At 48.7% G+C, this 14,698-nt stretch overlaps 1 protein-coding gene across 1 annotated transcript; it reads left to right on the top strand.

Moving 5' to 3' along the window:
* Positions 1-2,084: 2,084 nt before the first annotated feature.
* KRT77 (keratin 77) lies at positions 2,085-13,768 on the top strand. The gene is made up of 10 exons (XM_006904555.1): positions 2,085-2,358; positions 2,461-2,723; positions 7,391-7,605; positions 8,810-8,870; positions 9,380-9,475; positions 10,481-10,645; positions 12,062-12,187; positions 12,308-12,528; positions 12,983-13,017; positions 13,464-13,768. Exons 1-10 carry the CDS (start codon positions 2,085-2,087, stop codon positions 13,766-13,768), a joined length of 1,761 nt encoding a protein of 586 aa, XP_006904617.1.
* The last annotated feature ends 930 nt before the right edge of the window (positions 13,769-14,698 follow it).

Here is a 14,698-nt window from a genome sequence, read left to right on the forward strand (position 1 = left end):
CCTCTCCTACTAGAAGCTCTCTGACGCGGTTAGGGTCAGGATTAGGACTATGGAGACCTGAGGTGCCAGGACTTGGGTGGCAACTGTCCTGATTTGCCCAGGACTATCCTGGTTTGAGCACTGAAAGTCCAGGCAATGTGGAACAGTTAGTCATCTACCAGGATCTGAGAGTAGCTATAGTGTTGTGTGCTTTTTCACATGCCTTAAAGCATTGACTCCTTGAGAAATAGATACTCTGATTTTTTTAAGTATCTGAGATTCTGGAGTAGGCGACTTGCCTAAGACCGCAGGCCAGTAGAAGCAGGGCTGGGAGCTGAAACCAGCTCTCTTGACAGTAAATTTCAGGCTTACTCTCTCTTCTATCTCACAGTGTCTCCTGGAGACGGTCCACTAAACAGTTTCTGAGCAGATATGAAGGTGTGGAGGCTTGAGGCTGCCCACAGATTCCCTCCCAGTCCTAGGATGCTTTCTCCTCACCGCTGCTCTCTGACACCTCTCCCACCACCCACCTTTCCCCACCTCTACAGCTGTTGGCAGCTGTGATTTCAGCCTCAACTTTTGCAAAACTATTTACTTATTGCAAAATACAAAAGAAAAAGATATTTAAAATATTAGGAAAAAACCTTTCTATAATCTCTGCATTCTTAATTTTTATGAGTCCATAGCACAGCCTCCATTGTGTATTTAGCTTCCTTCATTTAACATTGTATCACTAGTGTTTCCAATGCTGCTACATGGTCTCCATGATGATCATTTAAAATAATTGTATCCCAGGGGGCAAGCCATCATTTAGCCATTTTTCTGGGTGTGGACATTTGTTTCCCCTAATCATCATCATTGTCATCATCATCAAGTTTTGGATGATGGCTAGCATCTATTTGAGCCCAGAGGGCAAGCACACATTTTTGTTGGTCAACACTGATGTTTGTTGAATGAGTTTTGCCTCCTGCTTGCTGTCTGGAACAATGTTTCCTAGAACATGGCCCCACACAACAGCACTGGTCCAGGGCTCTTCGTTACTGGTTTGAGAGGAGATAAACACGGAATTTGAGGACAAGTGTTTAAGAAATTAATTAAAAGAATTTTCTTTTCCTTTTAGGAAAAGAACAATTTTATGTCTGTTGAATCTAAAATAAAAATCAGGGCCTATGTTTTGTATATATATATTTTTTAAAAATCTCCTGTTAAGGGTAATTAATTTTTATTCTATTTTTCAAAAGCATTGGTCTATAATAGATTGGAAATGAAGAGAAAAAGAGAGGTTTTGGGATAGTTTGTCTTTTGGTCTAGAAGACAATGTTAGGTCCTGGTAGATGCTAGGTAAATCTACAACCACAGACCATCAGTGCTACAGGACCTCATCTGTTTTGTATTTGAGCAGCCTGAGGTGTGTAGAGAAGCAATGATGTACTCAGCAAAATGTGGGCAGTGTTGGGCACAGTCCCCCGGCTTCCACTTGGAACCATTGACCACAATATTGTATCTTTATGTGATTAAAATTTGGGCTGTGCATGGCGATGATAACAGTGGGAAGCAGAAGCATGGAGTGGGGAGGTCAGAATAAAACTTTTGCCTCACCATAATTCTGTGGCAGCAGATGTCTCTACCTGTGTCCCCACTTTGGCCTTGAGGCAGCTAGACAACCCTTAGCATTACCCTAGATCTTCTAGGTGCACCCCCAAAATAAACAACTCAATGGTGGAGTTTCTTAGGAAGATATTAACAAATGATTCGGGGGAAACTTGTAGAGGAGTTTCCAGCAACTCGATCCTGAGAGATTATTGCACTCTGATCTCTAAATGGCAAGAGATGAATGATAAATGATCAAGTTGGGGAAGTTTGTCTACAGTGCAATTTCGGCAACTCACAGGTATGAGGTTTCAAACAGATGCTGCTGGTAGACAAATTAAACATAAATACTTTCCTCCCAGGATTGAGAAGGTGCCCCGCCCAGTGAATGCATGTATATATAGGAACTGAGCCAGATCTCTTGCAAAGGAGTCATCGCTCCTTCCCGCCCCTGTCTCTGCCTCCTTTCAGCTGGGGCCTTTCTCGCGTCTGCTTGCCTGGATGCTCCAGCAACCATGAGCCGCCAGTTTAGCTCTCGGTCGGCATTTAGCTCAAGGAGCAGGAGGGTTTACAGCCTTGGCTCTTCTGCACGCTGTGGTGGTGGGACTCCGGCAGTGTGTCAGGCCCGAGGGAGGTGTGGCGGTGGTGGGTATGGAAGCCATGTGAGGGAGTTTGGCTCTCGGAGCCTCTTCAATCTGGGTGGCAGTAAAAGCATCTCCGTTAGCCTAGTGGAGAGAAGCTCCAGTGGTTTCCGCCAGGGTGGGGGAGCAGGCGGGGGATTTGGAGGGGGCAGAAACTTTGGGGGGGGTGGTGGTTCTGGAGGTGGTGGTTTTGGAGGTAGCACCTTTGCTGGTTTTGGGGGTGGAGGCTCTCGAGGCGGCAGCTTTGGAGGGGGCGCCTTTGGGGTTGGTAACTTTGGAGGTAGTGGCTATGGCGGAGGTAGTTTTGGGGGTATCGGGTTTGGGGGCAGCAATTTTGGGCTTGGGGGCTTTGGTTCTTCTTGTCCCCTGGGGGGCATCCAAGAGGTGACCATTAACCAGAGCCTGTTACAGCCACTTCACCTGGAAGTGGACCCTGAAATTCAGAGGATCAAGACCCAGGAGCGGGCGCAGATCATGGTTCTCAACAACAAGTTTGCTTCTTTCATTGACAAGGTGAGTGCTTCAGGGGCAGGCGGAGTCTCTGGTTCCTGACCAAATGACTGAGAGGGCCTTATTGTCCTGCCACCTCTACCCACATTGTGCTGTTTCAGTTTGGTGGTGACAGTCACTTCCAATGTGTGTGTCCTGGGACCTTAAGGAAGGATTTACCTTATTTAGGCCTCATTTCAACTTAATGAGGGAATTTATCTCTATCTTTTCCTTTTGGCAGGAAAGCAGATAAAAGGTGTAAAAATACTCGATAGACAAAATACATGGTGTAGTAACCTCATTCCCATTCATCATTGTTTACTTTCCATTCATCCATCCCACAAACCTTTATTAAGCATCTACTATACGCCAGACACTATGCCACAGGGGTGACACAGGTCCTACCCTCAAGGAGCCTTAGCAGAGCCTAGGTGAATGCCCTGGTAGATACCTCTGGGGGCTAAAGTCAACAGCATACTAAGTAGGATTCTGACTGAGTTCCTCATTTTAGCTTGGTAAGGGCCAACAATGGGCCAGATGAAGCCACTGAAGCTTCTCTCCCTAGTTTCCTGATTAAACCTCAGGTTAGGTCTGGTCCAGGCCCAAAACACTGAGCAGAGGCTGGTGGAAGACCTATGGTAAACATTTTCCTCCAGCATTTCCTTTTGTCCAGAGGTGGAGGCAAGGCAGCTCCTGTAGATTCCCCAGAAGGATTTTTGCCCTTGCGGGTGTAGTAGGAAACACCCTTGGCACAAAGGCCCCTGGATGCTCGGTGACTTTCCCTCAGTTCCCCTAGGAGTTCTGTGTTGAGGTCAGAGCTTGACTGGCCTGTGGTTGACTGCAGTGTAGCCAATGGCCAAAGTCCAGCACTGGGCTGTGTATCAGACCTCTGATATCTGGGCAAATGCTGGGGACAGGACAGAGTGTGTTAGCTGCAGTAGGGAGGCCTAGAGATAGCCAAAAAGGAGTTCAACAGAGCTAAGCGCTTCTGGCTAATTCTGATCATCTTGGATGGGAAATTTAGCTGAATATCATCCACCTCAGGCACAGGCAGAGACTGGGAGGGCTTAACTGGAGCAAAGAGGTGATAGGTGAAGGAGAGAGCGCTGAAAGGTTAAGGCTAGGCCAAGGGAAGAGCAGGGACAGGAGTGGGCTGGAGGGGGCAGGGGTCAGTGAAATGGCTACAGACTGCTGGCAGCTGATCTGAGACTCTTATTTGACTGTGGTTCCTGCCTTTACGAGGGCATCTATTCACTTTTGTGGCGTGGGACTGTGGGATGGGGCCAAGATGCAGGAAACTGTGGCTTCTCTTCCTTCCCCGAGGGCATGGCTTATGGTGACCATGAGGAGAGAATCCTCATGCAGGAGGGTTCTGGCCTGGCTAGAAGGGAGAAGCCTTCTATTGCAGTGACTTCTGACCCTAGTTTCTGATCTGGTCCTCTTGCTTTTACCCTTAACCCCATCCAGCTTCTTCCTAGCACCACACGAGAACCATCCTTTAAAAATATCACATCACTTCTCCATTTGAATCCTCCATTGGCTTCTTATCTCATTTAGAATAAAAACTAAGATCCTATAAGGCCTTGTATGATCTGGCCCTCTAACCCACAGCGGCTGCTGACCTCCGGCTTGCATTTGTGAGAACTAGGCAACATTGCCACCACTGGATGGAACAGCTCTTCAGCCTCGAGGTTTAGTAAACAGAGTGAGGGATGGAATTTAGCTCCCCAGGGTATAAACTCACTGTTTGCAGTGGCCTTGCTCTCCCTCTCAGCCTCTTCACCTGCTCTCCTCTTGCTTACCAGCGCACTATCGCATTCTTGCATCCTCCCGAACCCTAAACATGGTCCTGCCTCAGGGCCTTTGCACTTGCCATTTCTTCTGCTTGAAACTCCTCTCTCCAAAGAGTGGGCTGGCTTTCCTTACCACCTACTTCAGGTCTGTGCTCAGATGCCACTACCTTAGTGAGGGCTTCCCTGATCTCCCTGTTTAAACTGGCTCCCCCAGCCCAGCATCCCTATCCACTAGCCCTGTGTTACTTTTCTCTATAGCCACGACAGCCATTTGACACTGCATGTGTCACATTTCTTTACAGTTATGTCTCTGAATAGAATTTATACTCCTGAAAAGCAGAGGTTTGTCTGCTTTGTCTATTAATTAATCTCTAGCATCCAGAATAGTGCCTGACACATAATTGGTCAATAAATCTTTGTTGAATGAAATATTGAGTCCGCCCTCCAAGTGTCAGCCTTGACCCTCAGAGAGTAGGAAAAAGTCCTTTTTAGAACCAATGACAAGAGAAAAGGATTTCAGGAAGGGGGGGGAATCCAGCCCTTCCCATGGGGACACTGGCCTGACTTTGTTCAGCTGACCTAGAATCCACTATACCAGGGTAGTGAGTAGCCTGGATAGTCTACACTAGCAGGCAATTCCAAAGCCCTTAGCATTTCATTAGTTTGTGATACTCATGAACTGTCTTCTCTGTGGTAGGCTCTGCGTGTCCATGGGTCTCAACACCTTGTGTCTGCTGGAGAACAAAGCAGACATGAGTTTGCCTTCCTGGGGCTCATACCAAAAGACTGCAAATTACAATAGATGCCACAGGGGGAAAGGACAAGCGCTGATGAAGGGAAGACACCAGGGGGATGTCACTTTCGTTGAGATCTAAAAGGTGTAAAGGGGAGATCTGGGCTGCTGGAAGAGACCGGGAGGTCTCTGTGGCTGGAACGTTGTGAGCAGAAGAGCATAAGAGGCCGACTGAGGTGTGCTTGTTCCAGTCAGAAGTTTAGCTCAGCATGATGCTAAGTTTTATCTGTGTTAGCTGAGCTTCCCCTAAGTATTGCTGATGAGAAACACAGATGAGGAGTATTGGGGCGGGGGGCCTGGAGAAAAATCACAATGGCTTTCAATGATTTTTCTAGTGGTTAAATCCCATTAAAATTGCCTGGTGTTCCCTGAAGCCAGCCTCTTTGACTGGGGCACGGGGTTGGAGGGGGGACTCAGCCTAAGCCCAAAGCACCCAGAGTTGTCCGAGTGGCCCCTCATTGTTTGATGTAGGGGTTCCCTGTGAGACCAGAAGATTCTTTCTTCTGGTCCCCACAACACAGAGCACAGAGCTGTGAATGAGTATCCAATAGATCTCTCCACTCCCTGGGAGTGCCACCAGAGTAAAAATAGGCCAGGTGGCAGGAATTTCTCACTGGGGTGTTAGGAACTGTGCTGACAAACCTGTGAGAGCTGTTTGCCTTATCTCTTGCTTTGATAAGTCAAACAAAATGAGCCACAAGAGATAGTGTTCTCTGTGCACATTTTCCAGCCTAGAGTCAAACTCAAAATGAGTTAACAAAGGCTGGACCATTGGATGGGCACTTTCAGGGCTGGGGATTCTGGGTGCCCTCTTTAGTGCCATATTGTAGGGGAGTGTCTTCAGGGTTCTGTTCTGCAGCACAAGCAGTGGGTTTGCCCCATATGCAGGTCCTAGACTGACTCTGGAGGGTGTGTGTGTGTACACACCTTAGCAAAGCATAGAGACATCCATGATCTTCCCTTAAGACATGGGGGGTAGGGGGATCCATCTATGGGCAGCCAGCAGAGGAAAGGTGAGGGTTGATCATTATCATGCAAAGAACAGTCTGCGCACTTGGTCTGCACGGCCAGCAAGCTCTCTGGACCCGGTACCTGACTTTTGTGTCCACGGTTTTGAGGAAGAGGTGGCGAGAATATCGGGTGATAGCTACTTTCTATTCTCTATGTTAATGAAGGAAATAGCAACCTGGGTAGTTCTTGAACACTAGACAACCCCAAAGTCATGACTTTGGGGTGCCGGAGTGCATTACACAACACGAACAAAATGAGAACATTTACTTTTAAAATTCGGTGTGAGTTATAAGAGCATTTAAATGAGGCGACCTTCCTGAAAAATACTGGTGGACAGCAAAGGCAGTAGGGCCTGCAGGGCGAGGATACGCAGGCAAGTCTGCTCAGAAATCAGTTTAATGTTCTAAGCCAAATTGTTCCCTTCCTCTTCTTATTTCCTCCTTCCTCAGTCACACAAATCAGCGGTCCCCAATCTTTTTGGCACCAGGGACCCATGCTCCTATGAGAAGCTAATATCTGATGATCTGAGGTGGAGCTGAGGCAGTGATGCTAGCGCTGGGGAGCGGCTGCAAATACAGATGAAGCTTCACTTGCGTGCCCGCTGCTCACCTTCTGCTGTGCGGCGCAGTTCCTAACAGGCCATGGACTAGTACCGGTCCATGGCCCAGGGGTTGGGGACCCCCGACATAAAGCATTTAAACCACAAAGAGAAATGAGCCTTGGATATATCAGCGCTTCAGATGCTCCGATCACCATTTCCTTATGTCGATATGGATAAACCGAGTGCAACTCTGTGATGTAAATGCAGGGAGCTAAAGGAAACAATTTCAGTTGGAGGGATTTACCTTCAAAACCGGAATTAGCTTAATGTTAATTTTAAGCCAGTTGATCTTATAGTTATTTGTCAACTGTCAGGTACCACACTGCGCTCTTGTGTGTGTCCTGGGCCCAGAGAAAGTTACGCTCTCTGACCTTACAGGGGCCCTCCTGATTCTCTGGGTTCTGGATATGCTGTGGGGCTGCCCGTGCTCCTCCTGGTGGAGGTGCTTCTCAGACCACTGCCTGGGGTTAACTTGGAGGCCTCTTGCTCTTAGGTGCGATTGCTGGAGCAGCAGAATCAGGTGCTACAAATGAAATGGGAGCTGCTGCAGCAGATCAACACATCGACTCGGACCAACAACCTGGAGCCGGTCTTGGAGAACTACATCGGCGAGCTGAGGAGGCAGCTGGAGTTTCTCAACGCAGAGCAGATGCGCCAGAACATGGAGATCCTGAGCGCGCAGGATGCCGTGGAGGACTACAAGAACAAGTGAGGCTCCAGGCGGGGCAAAAGGCTCAGGGAGAAGCATGGCAGGGAACTGATTCACGGGGTAAGATGTTCTTCTGAGTTTAATGTGTAAAGGGTGAGAGCAGGCCCGCCAGGCACAGCCATGCAGGCTCTGAACTGGACACAACTGCAGGGGGCACCATTTTGCGTGTGGTACAATTAATGGCTGACTGGCAATATCATCCAATAGGTATTGCCAGGATGGTATTGCCAGTCAGCCGTTAATTGTATTGCGTGGGGAGGGGCAGGCTAGCTTCATGGATGTTGGTACCAGATAAGCCTCAGTTTTGGTGTGGGCTTTGCTACTTTCTGGCTGCCTACAAACTCATCTGTCTAAGCCTTTAGTTTTCACATTAGTAAAGTGGGGATAGTAAGTATCCTCCTTGTTGGACTGTTGTGAGAAATAGATCCATGGCTCTCAAACTTTAGTATACTTCAGCTTGTTAAAATCAGATTGCTCGCATAGGTCTGGGATGGGGCTGGAGTGTTTGTGTTTCTAATGTTTCCAAGTGATGCTGATGCTGGGGGACTGGGGATCACACTTTGAGACCCATTGGGTTAGATGAAATTATTCTTAATAAGTTGTTAGGCTGTGTCTGCACATAATAAGCACTCAGTATGCACTATTACTAATGAAAAGGATATGAATGACAGGACTTGTCTAATTCTAGATCAGCTGCTCCTGCATCTTGCAGACAATGGAGTGGCCCCTCCCTCCCCATGCTGGGGGTGCAGGGTGATTCTCTTAACATTACCTTGACATGCTTACTGCATTGGGCCGGTACAGGGTCATGTGTGTGTGAGATGACAAGGGAGAAGTAAAATTGTTGCGGGGCAGAATGATGGGTGATTTTTTTTTCTCTTTTAAAAACATATAGCAAAAAGTGGTTACTTTAAGTTCTCAATTAAAGAGAATGATTGAGCTTGACAAATGTACAAGTAAAAATGGGGGCATTCTATGTGGTTCTGGGTTTTCCACGTTGGGTTGTTTTCCCCTTTGTTGACCTGGAGAACCAGGAGCTGGCTCCAGCTGCTTGTCAGTGAGAGCAACAGGCCCTGGAGGGAGCAGCCAGAGTCCAGGACAGTACAAATTTAAAGAATTCTAAGCCTCTCACTGCAAGGAAAAATCTCAAGGAGCCAAGGTCAGCCCCTGCAGCCTGTCTGTGTTTCTTACCTCCTCCCACAGATACGAGGAAGAAATCAACCAGAGGACCAACAATGAGAATGACTTCGTCATCCTGAAGAAGGTGAGGGATGGAGGTGTCCCAAGGGGGACCGTGAGCCCAGGAGGCTGAGCAGGGTGAGGAATTCCTGTGGGATGCTTTGTGACTGAGGAATAGACAGGGTGACCTTGAGGGCTGGCTTGTCCCAAATGCTGGGACTCTTACACCAAAGGGGAAAGTCTGAAAGTGGTGCTAACATAAATCTTTAGGAATCCTTGAGTTTTTAATCTGTCCAGGATCCTGAAAGTGAAATTAAATTAACAGACAGCTTTTGAGTGTTAGTTATACGTGGCCTTGGGACCTGGAGAGGGACCTGGTGTGTTGTGTGTGATTGACTGAGATGAAGAGCTTGGTGTCACACTTCCTTCAGGCCAGAAAAGGTGAAGTTTGCAGGTCTCTTATTTGAGTGAGGGGAGGAAATTTGCAGGTGAGGAAATAAACCCAGAGGCCTTTGCCACTTGCCCAGTCCACCTAGTTGGTGATGACACGTAACACCTAGCAAAAAAGTCAGACTGTCTTTGCTTGCTGTTCAGGATGTGGATGCTGCCTATATAAGCAAAGTGGACCTGCAGTCCAAGGCGGATGTTCTGTCTGGGGAGGTCAATTTCCTGAAATACTTATTTGAGATGGTGAGTTCAGTCCTTATGAGAAACCCTTGCCTTTTCTAATATCTCACAAGAGGTATGGGCTGTAAGACAGGGGAGGCCTGAAACCCAGCGTTGCCCACTAGGGACTCCTCTCCTCAGTCTCCTCAACTCCGTGAGCGTACAGTCAACCATCCTCTCAAGCCCCAGTGCTCAGGATTCCTGGGAGCGGGGACTGGAGATGAGAGGCATGGAGAATCTCAAAGCAGGAGAAGGTAAAGAAAGCTGTCCCTGCTTCTGTCTGGGAAATGAAGTTAACACCGGGGACACACAGGGACAAAACCAACTAGAAATCTTCATCAGCACTGGCAAGTTGATGGGGCTATTAGGGAACTCCAAAGGAGAGGAGCGTGTGGATCTTAAAGGGGATGAAAATGAAGACTGCAGTGGTGGGGGATAATGCTCTTACCACCCCTGATCCTGCGGTCACCCATGTCTACGCTGGGGGCACGGCTCTGGGCCAGATGCTGTACTAAGAGCTTTACTTAGTCCTGGGTATCTCTATTCTGCAGATGAAGAAACTGAGACAGAGAGAGATTCAATCACTTGCTCATTTACCCAGCTAGTCAATGGTAGAGCCCAGACTCAAAAGTGAGTGTGAGTGGCTACATAAGTGGAGTTCTTTCTACTGTCTCTGAGAGCTCCTGTGGTTTTGAGGAGCAAGTCTGCTTGTCAGAGGGCCCAGTTCAAGATGGTGGCCAAGCCAGAATAAGGCAGAAATACAGGGCACAGGAATGGCATGATGGGCAGGTGGTGTCTACAAGGGCTCTGAGTTCAGGCTCTTTATTCTCCCTGGAGGCTAGGTCTGGGTACCTTCCCCTTTTGTTAAGGTGCCTCTCAGTGCACAAAAACAATTCAAAGAACTTTCCCCTAAGACTCCCACCTGGCCCAGACTTCTGGCTTCTCTGGAGAGCCTTCAGGGGCAGAAGAGGGAAACCGAGGTCCCAGGAGGACAGTGGGAAAAGTCAGCTTGTGGTCCATGCCTTGCAGGAGCTGTCTCAGATGCAGACCCACATCAGTGACACCAACGTCATCGTGTCCATGGACAATAACCGCTCTCTGGATCTGGACAGCATCATCGACGCTGTGCAGGCCCAGTACGAGATGATCGCACGGAAGAGCAAGGAGGAGGCCGAGACGCTGTACCAGAGCAAGGTGGGCACTGCCGCCCCCTGTCCAGACTCGATGCTCAAGCCAAACGTAGCTCCAGGACTTGTATCGTCTTCCTCTTATTTCTAAAGTAAAACATGTTTGTTATAGAAAACTTAGAAATTACATATAAAGATCATTCATCTCCCTCCACTACTATTAATGTTAACGTATTTTCTACCAGTTTTTTGCAGCTAACATTTATTGAAAACTCATATGTGCCAGGTGCTACACTAGCAGCATTATACATATTATTTCATTTACTCCTACAACAGTAAGGATAATTTCATTATCCTTGTTACATATGATTAAAGTGCGAGATTGCCTACTTTCTCTAAGGTCTTGTGGCTGGTAAATGGCGCAGGCAGAACTGAATTAAACTCAGGTGTGCTGTCTAGCAACCCATGCTCTCAACCATTATAATGTTTGTATTCTTATTTTTCCAGAATGAGATCTTTTAAAATATAGTTTTGTATTTTTCTTTTACCTGCCACTTTGAATACCTTTCTGTGACGTTAAATATTCTACATCATTTTTATTAACAGCATGGAATCTACAGTAAGAATATATTCTCGTTTATCAGATAAACATCTTTGAAATTAAGGCTTTGGAAACAACTTTGGTTACTTCTTTAACATATGATGACTTGGACATTTTTGGAGGGTGAAAACTCTGTGGTTAAGGGTCAGAGCCAGTCACTAAATTCTGAACACCTGGCACTTGATATCTGCTTTGTGGATGGATTACCTGTGGCCAACTCCAATCTTGACTGGCCTCTGTCCCACTGTCCTGCAGGCAGATGTTCCGAATGGCATGATTTTCAACATCAGACTGGGGAGGCAGATGGCCAACAGTGAAAACTCCAGAATGCAGAGAGTCCCTTAGCCAACCCTCCCCATTGTTTCCTTGAGTCATGGCCTGTGGATAGAGTTCCTATTGCTGGGGACATGTAGATGCAGAAAAGGAGATAGAGAAAGAGATTCAAATAAACGAGAAGAGTGCCAAGTGCCCCTGAGGAAATGAGGGCTTGACTTCTAGGGAAAACATTCTGGAAAATGGTAGGAAGGAATATGGCGGGGTGGAAAAAGTATGTGGTGGGGAGGGACCCAGAGTGGATAAGGACCAGTGTGAAGGCTTAGATATGGGAAAAAGATGTAGGGCTGGCCCAGAGACTGGTGGTAATGAGGGCGATTTGATATAGGTGTGTGCGTGTGCGCGTGGTCACAGCTCAGATGAGGGAGGTTTGGTACAGATGTGAGTGTGTGTGTGGATATAGCTCTGTGGGTGGGGCTTACTCTGGGCAGTTTCCCAGGGGAGAGTGGTCTTGGGCAGTGTCTGGGAAGGCAGACCCACTCCCTCCTGAGGGGGGGGGTAACTCATGGTGAGCAGCAGGCTGACCATGATGCTGCCTTTGACCCTCAGTACCAGGAGCTCCAGATGGTGGCGGGAAGACATGGAGACAACCTGAAGAATAACAAGATGGAGATTGCAGAGCTCAACCGCACCATCCAGAGGCTTCAGGCAGAGATCAGCAATACCAAGAAGCAGGTGAGATGGGTGCTCAGGGTGGGCTGGCCAGACACATTGCCTCCCATGATGCCCTGCCTAATGGGGCTTCTAAAACTCAGCCTCCCACATTCTTCTTCTCCATGACCATCTCCTGAGCAGCTTGACCAGATGCACACAGCCATTTCGGATGCAGAGGAGAGAGGACAGCGGGCCCTCCAAGATGCAGGGCAGAAGCTGCAGGACATGGAGGAGGCCCTGCAGCAGTCCAAGGAGCACCTGGCCCGGCTGCTGCGTGACTACCAGGCGCTGCTGGGAGCCAAGCTGTCCCTGGACGTGGAGATCGCCACCTACCGCAGGCTGCTGGAGGGCGAGGAGAGCAGGTGGGCAGTGTTTTGGGGCTGAAGTGCAGGTTGTGCCCCTGGAGCAGTGGGACTGACTATTTGGAGAGAATAGCTTTTTTTGGGAAGATTGGAAATTCAGGGTAAGCAGAAACATTCAAGTCAGAAGTGGAGGATGTGTGATTTGGCAGGGTCATTGTCATCATTCTCCTGCCTCTAAGCAGAATGTCCCTATATCCCAACCCAAGCCATTGCAACCAGGTGGTGACCCCCACCACCCCAATGCTAACAGGCTTCAAGAAAATGCTTAAAATCCCCGCTGGCCCTACTGGCCCCCTCACCTCCCTGCCTATACACTCACCTTTCCCATGTACAACAAGGCTTGAGGACAGCTCTCGCTTCCCCTGGAACATCTCTGCTCCTGATGTCACCAGCTGCTGCCTGCTTTCCTTCTGGCTCTGCAGGTCTGGCTGATGTGTGTGCTTTGGTTTTACAGGATGTCAGGAGAGCTGCAGAGCCTCGTGAGCATCTGTAAGTAGCAGAGCCCAGGGCTGGGGCTGGTTGGTGCTGAGTGGAGGGAGGGCTCAGCAGAGTTGCCCAGCAGGGAACTGGCAGTGGGCACTTTAGATTCCAGTCCTACACAATGAGAACCAAGTGAACAAACACAACTGCAAAGCCTGGGGAAATTCGCTGAACTGAATTATGATTTTAGCTCTTCTTTACCTTAATTTTTACGATCCCTAATAATCAGCATGGCTTAGAGCTCTCTAAGATACCTCAATAATGAAAATGAGTCCTGACATCTCTTAGTAGCATGAAGAATACTTTGGAAATAGGAATACTTTCATCCAATATATCTTTTTGAAAGTCAGATGCTGCCCGTGATAAAAGATGTAGGCAGCTGCCCCCAGGGTGGGTGCAGGTGGGTCCCCTGTCCAGTTTTTTGACCATTGACTATGCTGCCCTCTCCTCCACAGCTGTGCAGAACAGCCAGATGACCATCAGCGGAGCACAAGGCAGCGGTGGTGGAGGCTCTGGAGGTTACGGTGGCAGCAATGGCAGCAGCTGGGGCTATGGTGGTGGCAGCTCCTTTGGGGGTGGTGGGGGTTATGGAGGGGGTTCCCGAGGGGGCAGTGGAGGTGGTTATGGGAGCCACAACAGCGGGAACTACGGAGGGAGCAGTAAAGGCAGCAGCAAATACGGAGGCAGAAGCGGCGGCTCCTCTCGCCTGCAGATTATCCAAACCTCTACCAACACCTCCCACAAGCGAATCGTGGAATAGAGGCGGTCGCTCCTGTCCCCTCCTCCACATCCTTCTGACTCCGGCTCACTTATCTTTTTCTGATGGGTCTCAGCAGTTTTGCCAATAAATTTCACTCTAGATGGGGTAGCAGGCGGGTAACCCTAAACAGCAAATCAATCTATGAAGGGCACTGGCTGGCAGTCAGAACACAGCCAGTCACATTCTCAACTTAGACTCCACCCAGCTGGCCCTGCTTCCGTCCCTGGGGACACCCAGAGCCCAGTTTAGTCATGGAGTAGAGAGCATCCCAAGGCAGACGATGAAGAGTCAGTGTCAAGCATACCAGGTTTCTCAGTCCCAGGCTCCCTTTCCTATACCTGAGTTGCCCCAGGAATGAGAATCCATGCTGCAACGACCCACAAAATGAGGCTTTTAGGTGACTGGCTGATGACAAGGCAAGGTAGCTTGGTAAGGGGCTCCTGGGTGCCAGAGACCAATTCTTGCCTTTTGGTCTGTAGCCTCACACTATGGTGTTGATAGAGAGTATGAATTGGCTGCTCACATCTGACACCTGTAAGTCATGTCTGGACCTGATTCTGAATCTCTATCTCAAGAAGCATTATTCTCTGGGCTAGCAGCTCCAGGTGGGGGTATTTCAGAGGGCACAAGTCCTTGGCCACAGAGAGGACTGTAATGAGCAGTGAATGGAGGATTCGACAGACAAGCAATCGGATTCTGTTCTGTCTCGCCCCTCCAGAGAGCTCCATTCTTTGGAAGCATGGCCCTTCCTGAACTCTGCCCCATAACAGCCCTCCTGAGAATTGTCCAACAGACTGGGCACATGCAGCCCAGCTTTGCTCTGTCTAGGTGTGCAGGCCCTGAGGAGTTTGGGGTTAAGACTTGGGTCTTGGGAGGTTCAGTTCTGAACCAGGTTGCAAGCTGCCTGTTATTTGTAAGGTAGCTTAGTGC

Source organism: Pteropus alecto, unplaced genomic scaffold (genome assembly GCF_000325575.1).
Source record: "Pteropus alecto unplaced genomic scaffold, ASM32557v1 scaffold220, whole genome shotgun sequence".
NCBI classification, from domain to species: domain Eukaryota; kingdom Metazoa; phylum Chordata; class Mammalia; order Chiroptera; family Pteropodidae; genus Pteropus; species Pteropus alecto.

What these genes read in the sequence shown, in the direction of transcription:
- KRT77 (XM_006904555.1), top strand. Translation starts at nt 2,085, where the DNA reads ATGAGCCGCCAGTTTAGCTCTCGGTCGGCATTTAGCTCAAGGAGCAGG. An exon ending in GTGGAGGACTACAAGAACAA is followed by an intron (nt 7,606 to 8,809) that starts GTGAGGCTCCAG and finishes CTCCTCCCACAG; the next exon opens with ATACGAGGAAGAAATCAACC. An exon ending in ACTTCGTCATCCTGAAGAAG is followed by an intron (nt 8,871 to 9,379) that starts GTGAGGGATGGA and finishes CTTGCTGTTCAG; the next exon opens with GATGTGGATGCTGCCTATAT.